At 34.1% G+C, this 18797-nt stretch overlaps 1 protein-coding gene across 1 annotated transcript in view; it reads right to left on the bottom strand.

Moving 5' to 3' along the window:
* The window catches only part of LOC148940540 (uncharacterized), a 35644-nt gene that overhangs the window by 731 nt on the left and 16116 nt on the right, over window positions 1–18797 (bottom strand). Inside the window, exon 5 of the mRNA XM_089105015.1 lies at window positions 2109–2308. Coding sequence (XP_088961141.1) covers window positions 2109–2308 — 200 coding nt within the window. The remainder of the gene's footprint in view (window positions 1–2108; window positions 2309–18797) is intronic.

Genomic DNA, 18797 nt, shown 5'->3' with positions numbered 1-18797 from the left:
GGGGCCAGTCCCCCCACCAAATCCTAATTTTGAGCACTTCTTATTCAAAAAATGAAATGTTACACCTCCCCAAAAATGTACGTGCCTGTTTGGTACTCAAACCTACATGTATAATAAACAAAATAATCTTCGAATGATATCATTTTCAAAATAGTGGTACCACCATTTCTTCATGTGAATAATACTGTTTCCGGGTAAGTAGAAGAAGTAATTACAGTCTCTTGATGTTTTGGGTAACGGTGACAGGCTGACATGTTTTTCTGTTGGTTGACATGTATGTTGGTTGACACTTAATTGGTTGTTTTATATTTCCTTTGACATTGACATTTTGTTTTGTTCGTACAGTGGAGTTTTGATAGCGCATATTTTTCGCAGTCTTAAGTTAGACACCTACCACTTTACTATTAGTTCTACTTGATCGAGTTTTAACATCTGAAAAATATTTAACAAACGACCTCGATTAATCTTTATTCCAATGATTTTCTCTTTTTTTATTTTTTGAAATAATATACCCATTTTCCCCATGTTTTTTTTTCTCGGGGATTATCCCCCCATTGTTTTGTTCTTCTAAAATAAATTCCCGTGTACGTGTCAGGTAAGAATGAGTGAATGTTAGATAAGAACAATCTCTTAGAAAAAAACTTATTAAATGCCTCAAAAATTTATTTATGTTTTGCGATTCTCTTGAGAAACATTGGCCCCTGCAGGCCTCAGTTCACATGGTATCTAGAAATTCACTTGACGACATTTCTGGTTTTGATCCTGCTATTTTCGCCCCCACATAGTCGATTACTATGATTTATCTTTAATATATCTTAGTAAGGGGACCCACAGAAGAGAGAAGAGGGCTCCAGCCTTACCCCTAGTACCACTACATTTTTTTATTCTAATTTTTCTGGCAAAAATCTTTTTCCAAACCTTGAAAAATCTGCAATCTTGCCTCTCACAGGCAGGGGGGTGGGGGACTAGATTTTGATATATACCCTGCCATTGTATCCTCATTAAAACATCCTTGCCCCTCCCCCCTACACATTGGTGAATTGGCGTCGGTGGTCACAAGGGAGCTGTCTGCGACTACCCTTATTTTTGAACATGACACTTATTTTTTTGTTTCTCAAATTTTAAGTCACGCGCTTTTTCGAATATGCTGGAAGAATCATGTTTCAATTATTGCTTACGTTTACTGTTTTTGACATGTACGAATACAAATGAATTCATTTATCCTTGGAATTTTAAATAAGGTCACTTTCAGACTAAACAAATCACGTTCGGTCATTATCACCACTTTTTATTAAAAATTTGGATATGAATGTGCAATTAATATAACAATCAGATGGCATTAATTTTTTTTAGCTTTTTGAATATTTTTGGGTATGATAATATTAGGTACAACTGGAAATTTAATCTAATTTTGTCTGTTGAAAATTAAAGAAATTTAATTAATTGACTTACTTGACTTATGTCCCATCCGTCCTTGAAGGTCGTTTTGGGGCCTCTTCTTTAACCAGTTCATTGATGTGCCTCCTGTAGGTGCTTCTGTTGTCTCCCAGGCGGCAGAGTTGTGGCAGGTTGTAAGGTGAGAACTTTTCTTTCCATCTCTTCGGAGGGCGACCTCTGGGTCGAGAACCGTTTACTCATCCATCGAAGGTTATCTTCGGGAGACGAGTGCTAGCCATGCGTTGGGTATGTCCAAGCCATTTGAGTGGTTGTAGTTTTATTTTGTTCAGTATTGTAAATTTGACTTTAAGATTATGGAGAAGCTTGGAGTTGGAGATTCTGTCGTGGTAAGTGATACCAGCGATGCGTCGTAGGGATTTGGTTTCAAAGGCAGCTAGGCGGCGTTGATCGTCTGTTTTAAGCGTCCAGTATTCACAGGCATAGATGGCGATCGGAATAATGAGGGAGTAGAAAAGTCTCGTTTTGAGAGTTGTTGTTAAGTTCTTATTCCTCCAGATGGGCATCAGAGCTTTAAAACTGGAATTTGCAAGTGTCAGGCGTCTCTTGATGTCTTTGAGTTGGTTGTTATCATAAGTAAGTAAGCTCCCAAGGTAGGCGAAGCCTTCCACCCACTCAATGGTACCGTCACCAAGCTGAAGGCTGAGATTTACCTGTGAATCGAATTTGCGTGAACAGCGCATGGCTTTCGTTTTTGAGGTGTTGATTGCCATCCCGAAGAGGTTGGTGGACGAGTGAACGCTGTTAGCCTGAGATTGTAGATCTTGAAAGGACTCGGCTATTAGGATTATGTCATCAGCATATGCCAGTTTGTCTATCACCACTCCTCCGACAAGGGCGCCGGGCGGGTTATCTGTGAGTGAAAGGGCTGCAGCTAGGAAGAGATTGAACAGCTCCGGTGATATTAGGCAGCCTTGAAGTACTCCGGTAGAGGTTTTGAAGCTCTTGGTAAGTCCTTCTCTAGTGATGACGCGGCTACTGAACTTCTTATACATGTTTTTGATCAGCGAGATCAGGTTGGATGGGATGCCAAAGTGAAGAAGGATGTGCCATAGACCTTCTCTCCATATCCGATCAAAAGGTTGTTTAAAGTCTATGAAAAGGTAGTAGATGCTGCGGCCAAGTTCTCTATACTTTTCCATGATCTGCCGAACAGTGAATATCTGATCAATTATTGATCTATTAGGTCGAAAGCCGGCTTGGTATTCCTGAATGACCATTGAGGAAATGGCTCGTATACGCCCAAGCATGACTCTTTTGAGGATTTTTGCTGCATGGCTGGTAAGACTTATTGGGCGGTAGTTGTCGCAGACAGCTTCAGTGCCTTTCTTATGCAGGGGAATTATCGTGGCCTCGCACCAGGGTGAGGGGAAGTGACATTTTTCCCAAGCAGCTATGGCAATTTTGTGGTAAAGGTCAAGGAGTGGTTCGCAGTTTACTTTCAGTAGTTCAGGCTGCATTCCATTGGGGCCGGCAGCTTTGTTTGTTCTCAAGTGAAGACTTGGATCTGTAGAGGTTATAGGGAAAGTGTCGAGAATTGTTGGGTGTGGGTGGATGTCCAGATTCAGTTTATTTTTAAAATGGTTTTTCCATCGAGAGCGGATTCCGTCTGTGGATTGTATTTGGTTTCCATGTTCGTCGAGAAGGGAGAACGCTTTGATGTCCTTCTTTTTGGCCAATTCCCGCACTCTTCTATATATTAGTGGGGTCTCCTTTCTTGAAGGCCGATTCACATTGATCACACGTTTCTTTAATAAAAGCACGATGAGCACGTCTGATGGATATCTCAACAGCTCGTTTGAGTTGCTTGTATCGGTCCCTACTTTCTTTATCTTGCTTGTTCGTGAGTTGGCGCTTTTCGTCGCAGAGTGAGAAGATCTCGTCTGTTATCCAAGGTTTCTGAATGTTTTTTTGGGTACCCAGTGAGGAATGAGTGACTATTCTAGGGTATTATTGGATTTATAGAATTTTTTATTACGTTGTAAACTGTCTGGTTTATGACACAAAAAAGTGACATGCCATGGGTACACAGAACCATAATATTAGTGGGGTGGTTGTTTTTTTGCAGGGGAGTGGGCTAAAACTATGAAAGAATTGTATTGGGGCCTAAACTGTTTCACAGGGTCCTTCTGAGCGACACAACAATCAATATCTTTTGGTGAAGAGAGGTGGAGAGCATGTCCAATCAGCCAGAGAAACTTCAAGTTATACGGCACTCAAGGACAATGAGAAAAATTGTAATGTTCGTTGTGTGAGATCTTTGTGAACAGATGCAGTCAGTGCTGTTTCCTAAGGGGGACAACTAGGTCAGCTGCCCTGGGCACCACGGCTCGGGGGGTCTGGGGAATTGCCCACTATGATCAAATTTTTTACTTTGATCGGATATTTTTACTTATATTTGTGTCGGGCGGGAGGCACTATAGTTGATTTTTACTCAGGCACGACTAACCCTAGGAATGGCTCTGGATGCAGTCGTAATTCAGTGTATTGTTCCTCAATTGTGAAACTGCTGCTGCACAAGGATGAAACATATGGGTATATTTTGATACGAATGACTGTTTATAGCTCCCTTGGCAGGGGTTATTCCATATGTATACAGAAAGTGTACAAATAAAACTGATTGCTGGTTCTAGGGTACAGGACATCAGATCATAGACACTGTCGTAAAAGCTTAGATATGATCTTAAACAGCGGGGGGGGGATTCTCGACATCAGCCCACCACCATGCTGTGTTATAATTTATTTTATAGCATAACTTATTTTATAATTTATAGTATAATTAATGTAGTTTCTAATATATTAATGCAACATTTTTCATTAAAAACACCTCATTGTCTATTAATTAAAATCCACTTGCTTACTACTGCAGTTACAATAGAAAATATGGACCTTCTTGACTTTCGACAATAGTAGATAGAATTTGTTTAATTATTTTTTTATTTAAGAACAGTTGCCAAAAGTAAGAGGATATTCAACTTCTATGCTCTTTTATTATCCCGGACATCTTTAATGAACACATTCTTTTATTCAAATTTTTTATTAAAGCTTTTTATTATCTAATTTACTGACAGGAAATAAAAAGCTATACACCCTATAGAGCATGGGTCAGCAATCCGCGGCCTGCGGGCCATATGCGGCCACGAGCCGTCTTGGTGCGGCCCGCAAGATCCTAGCCACAACGCACCTGACGGACCATATTACACACCACACCAATACACAACGGGGTGAAAGGGGGCACCATCTAGCATTCTGCAATCTAGGCATTCTCGAAAAAGTCTGTAAACGCTATTTAGCATAGTTAGTTTGATGTTCAACCATCCAGACCAATTATTTTAATCTTTTACAATTTTTATTTTTGAGTAAACCTACCTCAAAGTTTTGGAAATACCCTTCTCCCCCCCCCCCAAAAAAAAATGCCTTTAGATTTTCTTTGTTCATACTTTTTAGTTCTGTAAAATTTAGGACTTGTGGTACCAAATGAAAGCCAAATTATCTGATCAAGTTATTTGACCATTTTGTGGCAAAATATTCAGAAGAAGAGAAATAACGCTGGATTTTGTATATGGGTGTCATCTGGTATCTGGTGGAACAGGAAAAAATGATACACACTGGGACATATGTCAGTATATACCAGATGACATTCATCTACAAAATTGAGGGTAATTTTTTCTTCTTCTAAAAGTAATCTTCTGCAAAAGGGTTTAAGTACATCCAGGTTGTCAAAGAATCATAGATACAGAGACTCAGGAACAAAATAAGGTATTAAGTTTCAACTTTCAGGTTAAATAGAGGGGGACTAAAACTAACTCAAAAGTTGCAATGCATATCCAGATTGTTAAATAGGTTTATGTGCAATATCCCAGGAAAAAAGAGGGGTACATTGAAACATCCAGAGAATGTTATTGGGGATGTTGAACTAAATCAAAAGACACTATGTCCATCCAAGTTTTGTCATAAGAGAATATTATGACATCTTCGGAACAGATAAAGGTATTAAGTTGAAACTTCCGGACCTGTTGAGGGGGATTTATAACTAAATACGAAGGTTAAAATGGCCTAACTGCAATATATCTGGGATAGCTCAGGGCATTAAAGTGACTCTATTAGGGGCATTGCAGTGTATATTGAACAAATTCAAAATGCACTCTCAAATTCAAATATGCATGCAGGTTGTCAAAAGGGTATATGAATAATATCTGAGAAGCAGCTGAAAGCAATAAATTGAACCTTTGTGGTCTACTACATCTACTACTTATGCAATTAGTACTACTACTTATTGTGACTTTTTCAAACTGTGGATGATTTTAGCTGTTTGAATTTTCGACTACTTGCAACTGCAAATACTTGTGACTGTGACTGATTGCGACTGCAATCCCAACTACGTGTAACTACAATGGTCAGAGCATGTGACTTTGACTGCTCCAACTACTTTGCTATAAGAAAAAGACTCTCAATACCAAAGAGGCTGGGATAAATTGGCTGGTAAGCATTCGTGTTCGAAATCCACAACTGTCACTACGCAAGCCTGAACGCACAAGCTTGGGTCAAGCAACGAACTTTAACAGGGTCAATATTGGACAGTTCTTCTCAAACCTGAAGCCGGTTCTAGAAGAGCTTCCTTTGACTGCAAGGGAAATATATACAACTGTGACGAAAATTCTGTGACCACAGTTCATGTTCCTCCTAAAGTGTTTAGGGAGAGGGGTCAGATGAGTGCACAAGGCAACATCTTCAGAGAGGGGTCTCCTTGTGGTGATTGTCGAAGCTGTTTCTGCCAGCAGTCAGTATTTACCTCCTTACCTTATATTCCCAAGGAAAGATTTTAAGCTTCACATGCTAACTCAGTAGTTGAAGAATCATCATCAAATCGAATCAATCATGATCTATTTTTGAAATATATTCATCAGATCAATGAAATATTCACATGCATCTCAAGAGAGCCCCAAGCTTCTAACCTTAGATAAACATGAATTTCACATCTCCTTAAAAGTTGTCCAGTTTGCAAAAGATTCTGGCATCAATCTACAAATCAACCACAAGCTGAAGCTGTGAGATGTTAGTGTGTGCTTAGCCTTCAAGTGCTAATATAACAAAGCTGCAGATAAATGGATGTTGTTTAATCCTGGGAAGACCTTGGCAATATTTCATTGCTTCTCTTGTTAGATGAACTCTTCCTCTATTGTTGTGCATAGATAACATCATGAGTGGCTTTGAAAAAACTGGAATATGGCTGTACAATTTGAAAATCTTCACAGAAGAAGATTTTCTTACATCTTTTTTGTCAAGGACATAAGAAAGGAATTTTAAAAGGTCTGACTGAAACCCCGTCAAATTTCAGCTTGAAAAGGAAGTAAAAAAAAAACAAAGAAATCAAAGATCAGCAAAATAGTTGATGAGATAGTTGTAGAAGGGAGAAACAACTACACCAAGAAGAAACTCTACATGGAGCCAAAGACTACATGGAGCGAAGACGAAATGGTCCTGGACAATGAAAGTGACAATTCTTTGTAAGCTGGTTTTTCTGATGAGGACGAAATTCAGATCTTAAGGAATTTGAAATGAAACTAAAATTATTTATCAAGCATATTGATGAAAGAAAGCTCAGTCGTTTTCTAAATTACAAGAAAGCAGTAGAGGAAGCTTGTATAAGTTTTGTTTGGCAAAATACTAAAACAAAAAGTATATCAATACAACTTCAAACTGAGTTTGAAAACCGGTAGACTGATTTCAAGAAGATCTCACGTAGGATAGATATTTCTGAAAACTCCTTCGCAGTGGATATGAATAATGTACCAAGGGATTTGCGAACCAAAGTGCAAAGTGATAACACATTTAAAATAGATTTTAATGAAAAAACCAACTTGATGGATTTTTATGAAATTTTGCCATCTGTAAACTACAAGGAGTTAAAAATGTTTGCTCAGCAAGTAATTACTAATTTTGGTAGCACTTATATCTGTCAGCAAACTTTTTCAAATCTGATTTATCAAAAAAAAGAAAAAAAAAGAAAAAAAACAGACACTGTTCTTTGTTATCGGATATGCATTTAGACGCAATACTACGCGTCTCTACTACAAAAATGCAAGCTAATGTAAAAAAACTTGCAAGTTAAATGCAACCAGAAAAATATCACTGATTGTATTCACTACAATAAATGTCGTAAAAATATACATTAAGCGTTTTATTTTTGAACCTAATATATTTGTATACAAATATTGTAGATATACTCTAATCATTATATTATACCTACGATACTAAATTACAGTGCAATGACCTGTTACCTAAGTGCTGCCCGCGTAATGTCCCCACGTAAAATTGTGGCCCTTTTACAACAAAAGGTTGCCGACCCATGCTATAGACCAATGCCTTAGTGTCTAGCGGGCTTTGGACTTGAGTAGAGGATTGACCATATACTGTAGAAATTTATAATTTTTGTTTCTTCAAAAAATCTGTAAAAAATAAAAACTAAACAAAAGATTAAGTCTTTCTAATAAAGAGAGAGAGTAATACTAGAATTTTAAATGAAAAGAAATGAAGCTGAATATCAAAGTCCTGCTACTCCTCTTATCAGTAGAGTGCTAAGTTATACTTTTCTTGGCCCAATAGCAATTCCCATGCTATTTGCTTGGCCCTATAGGAAAAACATTTCCAGAGCATGTATTTATGGATTTGCTTGCTTCATGTTCCTTGGCGTCTTTCCAGAGCATGTACTTATGGATTCTAGTCGACTATGTTCCTTCCTATGCTATTCTAGGGGTTTATGTTCCCTTCCATGCTATTCTGAGGGTTTATGTTCCTTCCTATGCTATTCTGGGGGTTTATGTTCCTTCCTATGTTATTCTGGGCCATTACGTTCCTTCTTATTGAATTATATACCTTTTCAAAGAGAGTCAGAACTCCCTCACACAGTTTGACGTGCAAATTGCCAAAAAAATTAAGTTTTGAGGAGATTACGTTCCTTGGCACCTTTTCATGTTTTCAATCAGATGAGTTTTGAAAGCACAGTGTTTACAAGTGTTTAGGTTTTGCTGTAAAAATAATTTGACTCTAAAATCAGAATTGTTTGATTGAAATTTTCAAAAAAGTTCTAAATATTTGCAACCTTGATCCTCTTAAGATGGAAAAAAAAAGGGTATATCACTCGCGATTTCTTGAGGGCTACCTTCCCAGTAAAAAATCAGTATCATCAACTTGAAATAAAAAAATTTAGCAAGAAATAATTGAAAAGGATTTTAGGGGAGATGGGATGTTTGTGTACTGTTTAATACACAACTGGTGTTTGGACAGTGTTGTCAATTTAAAATAGTTTAACGTTATATTATACGAAGAAGTAAAACGAATTTTTTTTGTTAAATAAATAGTTCTTGTATCTTTTAAAAGAGCTTTACGGGGTTTGAGAGACTCGGTTCTCTGATTCCGGGTGGTTTTTCTTTCTTTGGTGCCCATTAAATACGAAATGTTTGTGTTAAATAAGTAGTTCTTGTATCGTTTATAAGAATTTTAATGGCGTTGAGAGACTCGGTTTCCTGATTCCGTGTGGTTTTTCTTTCCTTGTTGACCCTTAATAACGAATTTTTTTTGGTAACTAATTAGTTTTTGTATCTTTTAAAAAAGCTTTAAGGGGTTTGAAAACTCTGTTGCCTGATTCCGTGTGGTTTTCTTTACTTAGTGCCCATTAAAACGAAATTTTTGTGTTAAATAAGTATTTCTTGTATCTTTTAAAAGAGCTTTATGGGGGTTGAGAGACTCTGTTGCCTGATTCTGTGTGGTTTTTATTTACTTGGTGCCCATTAAAAACGAAATTTTTGTGTTAAATAAGTAGTTCTTGTATCTTTTAAAAGAGCTTTACCGGGTTTGAGAATTTAATGCAGTGGTTTTTTTTAGTAAGGACACTCGATATCCTAAAAGTGTTTGATTTAAACTTTTACCTTGAGAATCAATGTTGTTAGAAGAATTTCAAAAGGATCGTTTATGATTGCTGGTGTATCTGATGAAATAGTTTACTTCGTATCATCAATTTAATTTTTTTTTAATGCAGTAGTTTTTTAGTAAGGACACTCGATATCCTAAAAGTGTTTAATTCAAACTTTTACCTTGAGCATCGATGTTTTTAGCAGAATTTCAAAAGTATCGTTCATAAGTGCTGGTGTATCTGATGAAATAATTTAGATTGTATGATTAATTTAATTTTTAATTATTTTTTTTGCAGTAGTTATTTAATAAGCACACTCGATATCCTAAAAATTTTTGATTAAATTTTAACATTGAGCATCGAAGTTTTTAGTAGAATTTCAAAAAGATCGTTTATAAGTGCTGACCTGTCATTGATGAACTAATTCATGTCGCATGAAATTTTTTTTTTAATGCAACAGTTTTTTCAGTAAGGACACTCGATATCCTAGAAGTGTCTGATTCCAACTTTTACATTGAGAATCGATGTTGTTAGCAGAATTTCAAAAGGATCGTTTATGAGTGCTGGCGTATCTGATGAAATAATTTAGGTTGTATGATAAATTTAATTTATTTTTTTTAATGCAGTAGTTGATGCTACAATCAGAATTGTTTGATTGACGTTTAAAAAGGGGTAATTGGATTTGTGAATTGGAGTGTAGGATTTGCGAATTTGATCCTATTAAGGATTGACTTGAAACAAAACTTTTTAGCGAGAAATGGCTGAAAAGTGTTTTGGGGGAGATGGGGTGATTGTGTACTGTATAATACACAAGTGGTGTTCGAACAGTGTTGTCAATTTAAAATAGTTTAACGTTATACTATACGAAGAAGTTGATACTAAGAGGGGTGTAGATGACAGGAAAAGAATTGTAATAACGAATAGCTTTACTTCTTCGAAGTATTCCATATAATACATAAGTGGTGGGGTGATGGCAGAAGCATCTCTTACCGGATGAATTAGTTGAAAATAAAGTTTTAACAAGAAATGTCTGAAAAGTGTGATCAGAAATTAAGAATTGTCTTGAGGGGGGAATTTTCCATGGAAAAGGGGAAGGATATTTTTACATGAAAACAACTTCAAAGGTATTTCGGAGGGGGTAGGTCACTTCATATACGGGTTAATTTGCATTCGTCTTAGTTTTTAACGATGCTCCTTATTTCTAGTTGAAAATACTTATTTTTTAATTTAATTGGGATGAAAAGAGAAGTGTAACATAAAGAACAAGGTATTTCGGAGGGGGTAGCTCACTTTATATACGGGATAATTTCCATTCGCCTTAGTTTTTAACGATGCTCCTTATTTCTGGTTGAAAATGCTTATTCTTTAATTTAATTGGGATGAAAAGTCAAAGTCTAACATAAAGAACAAGGTATTTCGGAAGGGTTAGCTCACTTCATATACGGGATAATTTCCATTCGTCTTAGTTTTCAACGATGCTCCTTATTTCTAGTTGAAAATGCTTATTTTTTAATTTAATTGGGGTGAAAAGTCAAGGTCTAACATAAAGAACAAGGTATTTCGGAGAGGGTAGATCACTTCATATGCGGGGTAATTTCCATTCGTCCTAGTTTTTAACGATGCTCCTTATTTCTAGTTGAAAATGCTTATTTTTTTATTTAATTGGGATGAAAAGTCAAAGTCTAACATAAAGAACAAGTTATTTCAGAGGGGGTAGCTTACTTCATATACGGAATAATCTCCAATCGTCTTAGTTTTAAAATTTTTTTTTTTGGACTTCTAAATTATTAAACTTTTTTTTTTACATATCTAAATCATATCAGAAAAATATAATGGCACTTTTGATTTAAATTTTAAAATATATTCTTGAGCATACCCATACTCCTATTTATGAGGACTGATGGTTCTAATTCAATATTTTTTTCATGAAAACAAACTATTTTTTTAACAAATTTTTTTTTGGACTTCTAAATTATTCAATATTTTTTTTACATCTCTAAATCATATCAGAAAAATAGAATGGCACTTTTGATTTAAATTTTAAAATATATTCTTGTGCTAAACAAAAAACCGCGAAGAAAGGAAAGAAACGAGGACAATTAACAGCCAGTGAAAAAATTTAAAAATTATGCAAATATTTCGGTCAAGACCTCCGCTTGACCCGCTTGACCGTCCTCAGTGCAGAATAAAACTGATAAAAATATAAAAACCAAACCTTAAAATAAAAACACCAAACTAAAATTGGACGACCCTTTCCTAGTAACGGTGAAAGGGTTACCCTTTCACCGTTACTAGGAAAGGGTCGTCCAATTTTAGTTTGGTGTTTTTATTTTAAGGTTTGGTTTTTATATTTTTATAAGTTTTATTCTGCACTGAGGACGGTCAAGCGGAGGTCTTGACCGAAATATTTGCATAATTTTTTAATTTTTCACTGGCTGTTAATTGTCCTCGTTTTTTTTTTTTCCTTTCTTCGCGGTTTTTTGTTTATCATGATTAGCCAGTGTGGTCTCAGAAATTATTTATATTCTTGTGCATACCCATACTCCTATTGATGAGGACTGATGGTTCTAATTCAATATTTTTTTCATGAAAGCAAACAATTTTTTTTTTAACTAAATTTTTTTTTGGACTCAAATTGTTCAACTTTTTTTTTACATCTCTAAATCATATCAGAAAAATATAACGACACTTTTGATTTAAATTTTAAAATATATTCTTGTGCATACTCATACTCCTATTGATGAGGACTGATGATTCTAATTCAATATTTTTTTTTTCATGAAAACAAACTATTTTTAAAAAAGATTTTTTTGGACTGAAATTATTCAACTTTTTTTTTTTAATCTCTAAATCATATCAGAAAAATAGAATGACAGTCTTGATTTAAATTTTAAAATATATTCTTGTGCATACCCATACTCCTATTGATGAGAACTGATGTTTCTAATTCAATATTTTTTTTTCATGAAAACAAACTATTTTTTTAAAGAAATAAATTCTTTATAAATGTCTTTTGACAGATACGTTTGATAACACTGACATAATTTAAATATCAAATTGAACAAATTCTTTATTAACATTCTTTATCGATATCATATGTCGGACACCTCGGATAACATTGACAAAATCTATCTATTAGAATGAATAAATTCTCTATCATCATCCGTTGTCGGATTTCTCATTATGAAAAAATTGTAAGTAAGTAAGTAGCAAACAATTTCTTGAATTCACCTCTTGGATGCACAATACAGAAATTATAAAAAAAAAAAAATGTAATTTCAAGACTTCATTTGCATGCAATAGATACCGAGTTCTATGACTCCTCCCCGCAGTGAATTCTAAGGGTTGTATGACTCCTCCCCACAATGAATTCAGATGGTTTTAGGACTCATCCCCCATAGCCATGACTCCATTCAACCTTGAGCGAAGGTATAAAAGTTTGATGAAGTATTTTTCTACTTAACAACTACATTAATAGCTTTCAAGATGATAGGACTGTATGACACAGAATTTATCGGTTTGAAAAAATCATCTTGTGGTGTTATATTTTAATGTGCATTTTTATTATTGTCTATGGAACTCGAAGAAATTGACTGTTATCATTGGATAGTGAACTATAACATGTTTGAGTATGATAAAAGCTTGTGGAGTACTACATTACATCATATAAACAGAATGGGATTCTATGATAGAGTGATTACACCACTTAATAATACTGGTCAGGAATTGAGAAATGTTCAGTAGGAAGTCAGTGAAATTTGCAGCTTTTTCGGGGTTGAAGCACTCTACGTAAAGGGCAATGTATCTACAGATGAAGTTTTAATTCAAAAGTGTGACCCTTGGATTCCACTTTTAAATCTAGAAGAGTTTAAATGTCCTAAATTTGAAGGGGGTTATCACCGTCCTGAAGACGAGGTTAGGTTCTTCGCAAAGTGGATACCTAAGGACATACCTGATCATGATAAATCCATAAGATATGGTAAAAACTATTCTATATCATGGGACCATCGTTTCTTGATGTTTAAGAGTGAACTCTAAGTACTATTTTTATGTAAACATGTGTTGTTTTTTTTTCTAAAAAAATCTTTTAATAAATTTAAGCAATAAATATCTTTAAGCTTAACCCATCTTTATTATTTAGAATAGTTATATTCATTTCATTAAATTATGAAGAAATTGTAAGTAAATAATAATCGCTTTCTTAAATTCGCTTCCTGGACACAATACAGATATTTAATTCAAGAAATCATGATAAAATCGCAAGTAAGTAATAAACTCTTTATTGTTTTCACCTATTGGATACACAATACGGAAATTTCATTCAAGAAATTATGAAGAATTTGTAAATAGGGAACAAACTCTTTCTTGAAGTTACTTACTAGCGATTTTATCATGATTTCTTGAATTAAATATCTGTATTGTGTTCAGGAAGCGAATTCAAGAAAGCGATTGTTACTTACTTACAATTTCTTCATAATTTAATGAAATGAATATAACTATTCTAAAGAATAAAGACGGGTTAAACTTAAAGATATTTATTGCTTAAACGTATTAACAGATTTTTTGAGAAAAAAAACACATGTTTACATAAAAATAGTACTTAGAGTTCACTCTTAAACATCCAGAAACGATGGTCCCATGATATAGAATAGTTTTTATCATGTCTTATGGATTTATCACGATCAGGTATGTCCCTAGGTATCCACTACGCGAAGAACCTAACCTCGTCTTCAGGACGGTGATAACCCCCTTCAAATTTAGGACATTTAAACTCTTCTAGATTGAAAAGTGGAATCCTAGGGTCACACTTTTGAATTAAAACTTTATCTGTAGGTACACTGCCCTTTACGTAGAGTGCTTCAACCCCGAAAAAGCTGCAAATTTCACTGACTTCCTCCTGAACATTTCTCAGTTCCTAACCAGTATTATTAAGTGATGTAATCACTCTATCATAGAATCCCAGTCTGTTTATATGATGTAATGTAGTACTCCACAAGCTTTTATCATACTCAAACATATTATAGTTCACTATCCAATGATAACAGTCAATTTTTTCGAGTTCCATAGACAATAGTAAAAATGCACATTCAAATATAACACCAAATGATGAGTTTTTCAAACCAATAAATTCTGTATCATAGAGTACTATCATCTTGAAAGCTATTAATGTAGTTGTTAAGTAGAAAAATACTTCATCAAACTTTTATACCTTCGCTCAAGGTTGAATGGAGTTATGGCTATGGGGGATGAGTCCTAAAACCATCTGAATTCATTGTGGGGAGGAGTCATAAAACCCTTAGAATTCACTGCGGGGAGGAGTCATAGAACTCTCGGTATCCATTGCATGCAAATGAAGTCTGGAAATTACATTTTTTTTTATAATTTCTGTATTGTGTATCCAAGAGGTGAATTCAAGAAAGAGTTTGCTACTTACTTACTTACAATTTTTTCATAATGAGAAATCCGCCAACGGATGATGATAGAGAATTTATTCATTCTAATAGATAGATTTTGTCAATGTTATCCGAGGTATCCAACATATGATATCGATAAAGAATGTTAATAAAGAATTTGTTCAATTTGATATTTAAATTATATCAGTGTTATCAAACGTATCTGTCAAAAGACATTGATAAAGAATTTATTTTGTTAAAAAAATAGTTTGTTTTCATGAAAAAAATATTGAATTAGAACCATCAGTTCTCATCAATAGGAGTATGGGTATGCACAAGAATATATTTTAAAATTTAAATCAAGAGTGTCATTCTATTTTTCTGATATGATTTAGAGATTTAAAAAAAAAGTTGAATAATTTCAAAGTCCAAAAACAAATTCTTAAAAAAATAGTTTTTTTCATGAAAAAAAAATATTGAATTAGAACCATCAGTCCTCTTCAATAGAATTATGAGTATGTACAAGATCATATTTAAAAATTTAAATCAAAATTCTTATTCTATTTTTATGATATGATTTAGATATGTAAAAAAAAAGTTGAATAATTTCGAATTCCAAAAAAAAAATTTAGTTAAAAAAAAATGTTTTGATTTCATGAAAAAACTATTTAATTAGAACCATCAGTCCTCATCAATAGGAGTATGGGTATGCAAAAGAATATATTTTAAAATTTAAATCAAAAGTGCAATTCTATTTTTCTGATATGATTTAGAGATGTAAAAAAAGTTGAATAATTTCGAAGTCCAAAAAAAAAAAAATTTAAAAACTAAGACGAATGGAAATTATCCCGTATATGAAGTGAGCTAACCCCTCCGAAATACCTTGTTCTTTATGTTAGACTTTGTCTTTTCATCCCAATTAAATTAAAAAATAAGCATTTTCAACTAGAAATAAGGAGCATCGTTAAAAACTAGGACGAATGGAAATTACCCCGTATATGAAGTGAGCTACCCTCTCCGAAATACCTTGTTCTTTATGTTAGACTTAGACTTTTCACCCCAATTAAATTAAAAAATAAGAATTTTCAACTAGAAATAAGGAGCATCGTTGAAAACTAAGACGAATGGAAATTACCCCGTATATGAAGTGAGCTACCCCCTCCGAAATACCTTGTTCTTTATGTTACACTTTGACTTTTCATCCCAATTAAATTAAAAAATAAGCATTTTCAACTAGAAATAAAGAGCATCGTTAAAAACTAAGACGAATGCAAATTATCCCGTATATGAAGTGAGCTACCCCCTCCGAAATACCTTTGAAGTTCTTTTCATGTAAAAATATCCTTCCCCTTTTCCATGGAAAATTCCCCCCTCAAGACAATTCTTAATTTCTGATCACAATTTTCAGACATTTCTTGTTAAAACTTTATTTTCAACTAATTCATCCGGTAAGAGATCCTTCTGCCATCACCCCACCACTTATATATTATACGGAACCCGTAGAAGAAGTAAAGCTATTCGTTATAACAATTCTTTTCTTGTAATCTACACCCCTCTTAGTATCAACTTCTTCGTATAGTATAACGTTAAACTATTTTAAATTGACAACACTGTCCAAACATCACTTGTGCATTAAACGGTACACAATCACCCCATCTCCCCCAAAACACTTTTCAGCCATTTCCTGTTAAATATTTTTATTTCAAGTCAATCCTTAATAGGATCAAATTCGCAAATCCTACACTCCAATTCGCAAATCCCATTACCCCTTTTTAAATGTCAATCAAACAATTCTGATTGTAGCATCCAATTTTTTAATAACAAACTGCATACTCTCAAAACATGTTGGACTACATTATACCTTGCCTAGCAGCTCGGCCCATCTTACAGCACTATAAGTACTCTAAGAGATCCTTCTGCCATCACCCCACCACTTATGTATTATTCGGAACACTTCGAAGAAGTAAAGCTATCCGTTATTACAATTCTTTTCTTGTCATCTACACCCCTCTTAGTATCAATTTCTTCGTATAGTATAACGTTAAACAATTTTAAATTGACAACACTGTCCAAACATCACTTTTGTATTAAACAGTACACAATCATCCTATCTCCCCCAAAACACTTTTCAACCATTTCTTGTTAAAATTTTTTTATTTCAAGTCAATCCTTAATAGGATCAAATTCGCAAATCCTACACTCCAATTCGCAAATCCGATTACCCCTTTTTAAACGTCAATCAAACAATTCTGATTGTAGCATCAACTACTGCATTAAAAAAAATAAATTAAATTTATCATACGACCTAAATTATTTCATCAGATACGCCAGCACTCATAAACGATCCTTTTGAAATTCTGCTAACAACATCGATTCTCAATGTAAAAGTTGGAATCAGACACTTCTAGGATATCGAGTGTCCTTACTGAAAAAACTATTGCATTAAAAAAAAAATTATCATGCGACATGAATTAGTTCATCAATGACAGGTCAGCACTTATAAACGATCTTTTTGAAATTCTACTAAAAACTTCGATGCTCAATGTAAAAATTGAATCAAACATTTTTAGGATATCGAGTGTGCTTATTAAACAACTACTGCCAAAAAAAATTGAAAATTAAATTAATCATACAATCTAAATTATTTCATCAGATACACCACCACTTATGAACGATCCTTTTGAAATTCTGCTAAAACATCGATACTCAAGGTAAAAGTTTGAATCAAACACTTTTAGGATATCGAGTGTCCTTACTAAAAAAACTACTGCATTAAAAAAAAAATTAATTGATCATGCGACCTAAATTATTTCATCAGATACGCCAGCACTCATAAACGATCCTTTTGAAACTCTTCTAACAACATCGATTCTCAAGGTAAAAGTTTGAATCAAACACTTTTAGAATATCGAGGGTCCTTACTAAAAAAACTACTGCATTAAAATCTCAAACCCCGTAAAACTCTTTTAAAAGATACAAGAACTACTTATTTAACACAAAAATTTCGTTTTTAATGGGCACCAAGTAAAGTTAAACCACACGGAATCAGGCAATAGAGTCTCTCAACCCCATAAAGCTCTTTTAAAAGATACAAGAACTACTTATTTAACACAAAAATTTCGTTTTAATGGGCTCTAAGTAAAGAAAAACCACACGGAATCAGGCAACCGAGTCTCTCAAACCCCTTAAAGCTCTTTTAAGAGATACAAGAACTACTTATTTAACACAAAAATTTCGGTTTTAATGGGCACCAAGTAAAGAAAAACCACACGGAATCAGGCAACCGAGTCTCTCAAACCCCGTAAAGCTCTTTTAAAAGATACAAGAACTACTTTTTTAACATAAAAATTTTGTTTTTAATGGGCACAAAGTAAAGAAAAACCACACGGAATCGGGCAACCGAGTCTCTCAAACCCAGTAAAGCTCTTTTAAAAGATACAAGAACTACTTATTTAACAAAAAAATTCGTTTTACTTCTTCGTATAGTATAACATAAAACTATTTTAAATTGACAACACTGTCCAAAACATCACTTGTGTATTATACTGTACACAATCATTCAATCTCCCCCAAAACACTTTTCAGCCATTTCTTGTTAAAAATTTTTATTTCAAGTCAATCACACGGGTTTTTCACTAGCAAGTCGGCTCTGAAGTATTCGCAAATGCTAAACTCTTTTTTTCAACCTTAATAGGATCAAATTAGTAAATGCTAAACCTTTTTTTGCAAATGTCAATCAAAAAATTCTGATTGTAGCGTCCAATTTTTTAAATAACAAAGCCTACACACATGTACACACTGTGCTTTCAAAACTCATCTGATTGAAAACATGAAAAGGTGCCAAGGAACGTAATCTCCTCAAAACTTTATTTTTTTGGCAATTTGCCCGTCAAACTGTGTGAGGGAGTTCTGACTGTCTTTGAAAAGGTGTATAATTCCATAAGAAGGAACGTAATGGCCCATAATAGCATAGGAAGGAATATAAACCCCCAGAATAGCATAGGAAGGAACATAAACCCTAGTATATACCAAGGTAC

This window comes from Artemia sp. Qi Xiang Cuo, chromosome 19 (genome assembly GCF_049724085.1).
Source record: "Artemia sp. Qi Xiang Cuo chromosome 19, ASM4972408v1, whole genome shotgun sequence".
NCBI lineage: Eukaryota > Metazoa > Arthropoda > Branchiopoda > Anostraca > Artemiidae > Artemia > Artemia sp. Qi Xiang Cuo.
This window is presented reverse-complemented; position numbering and strand designations above follow the sequence as displayed.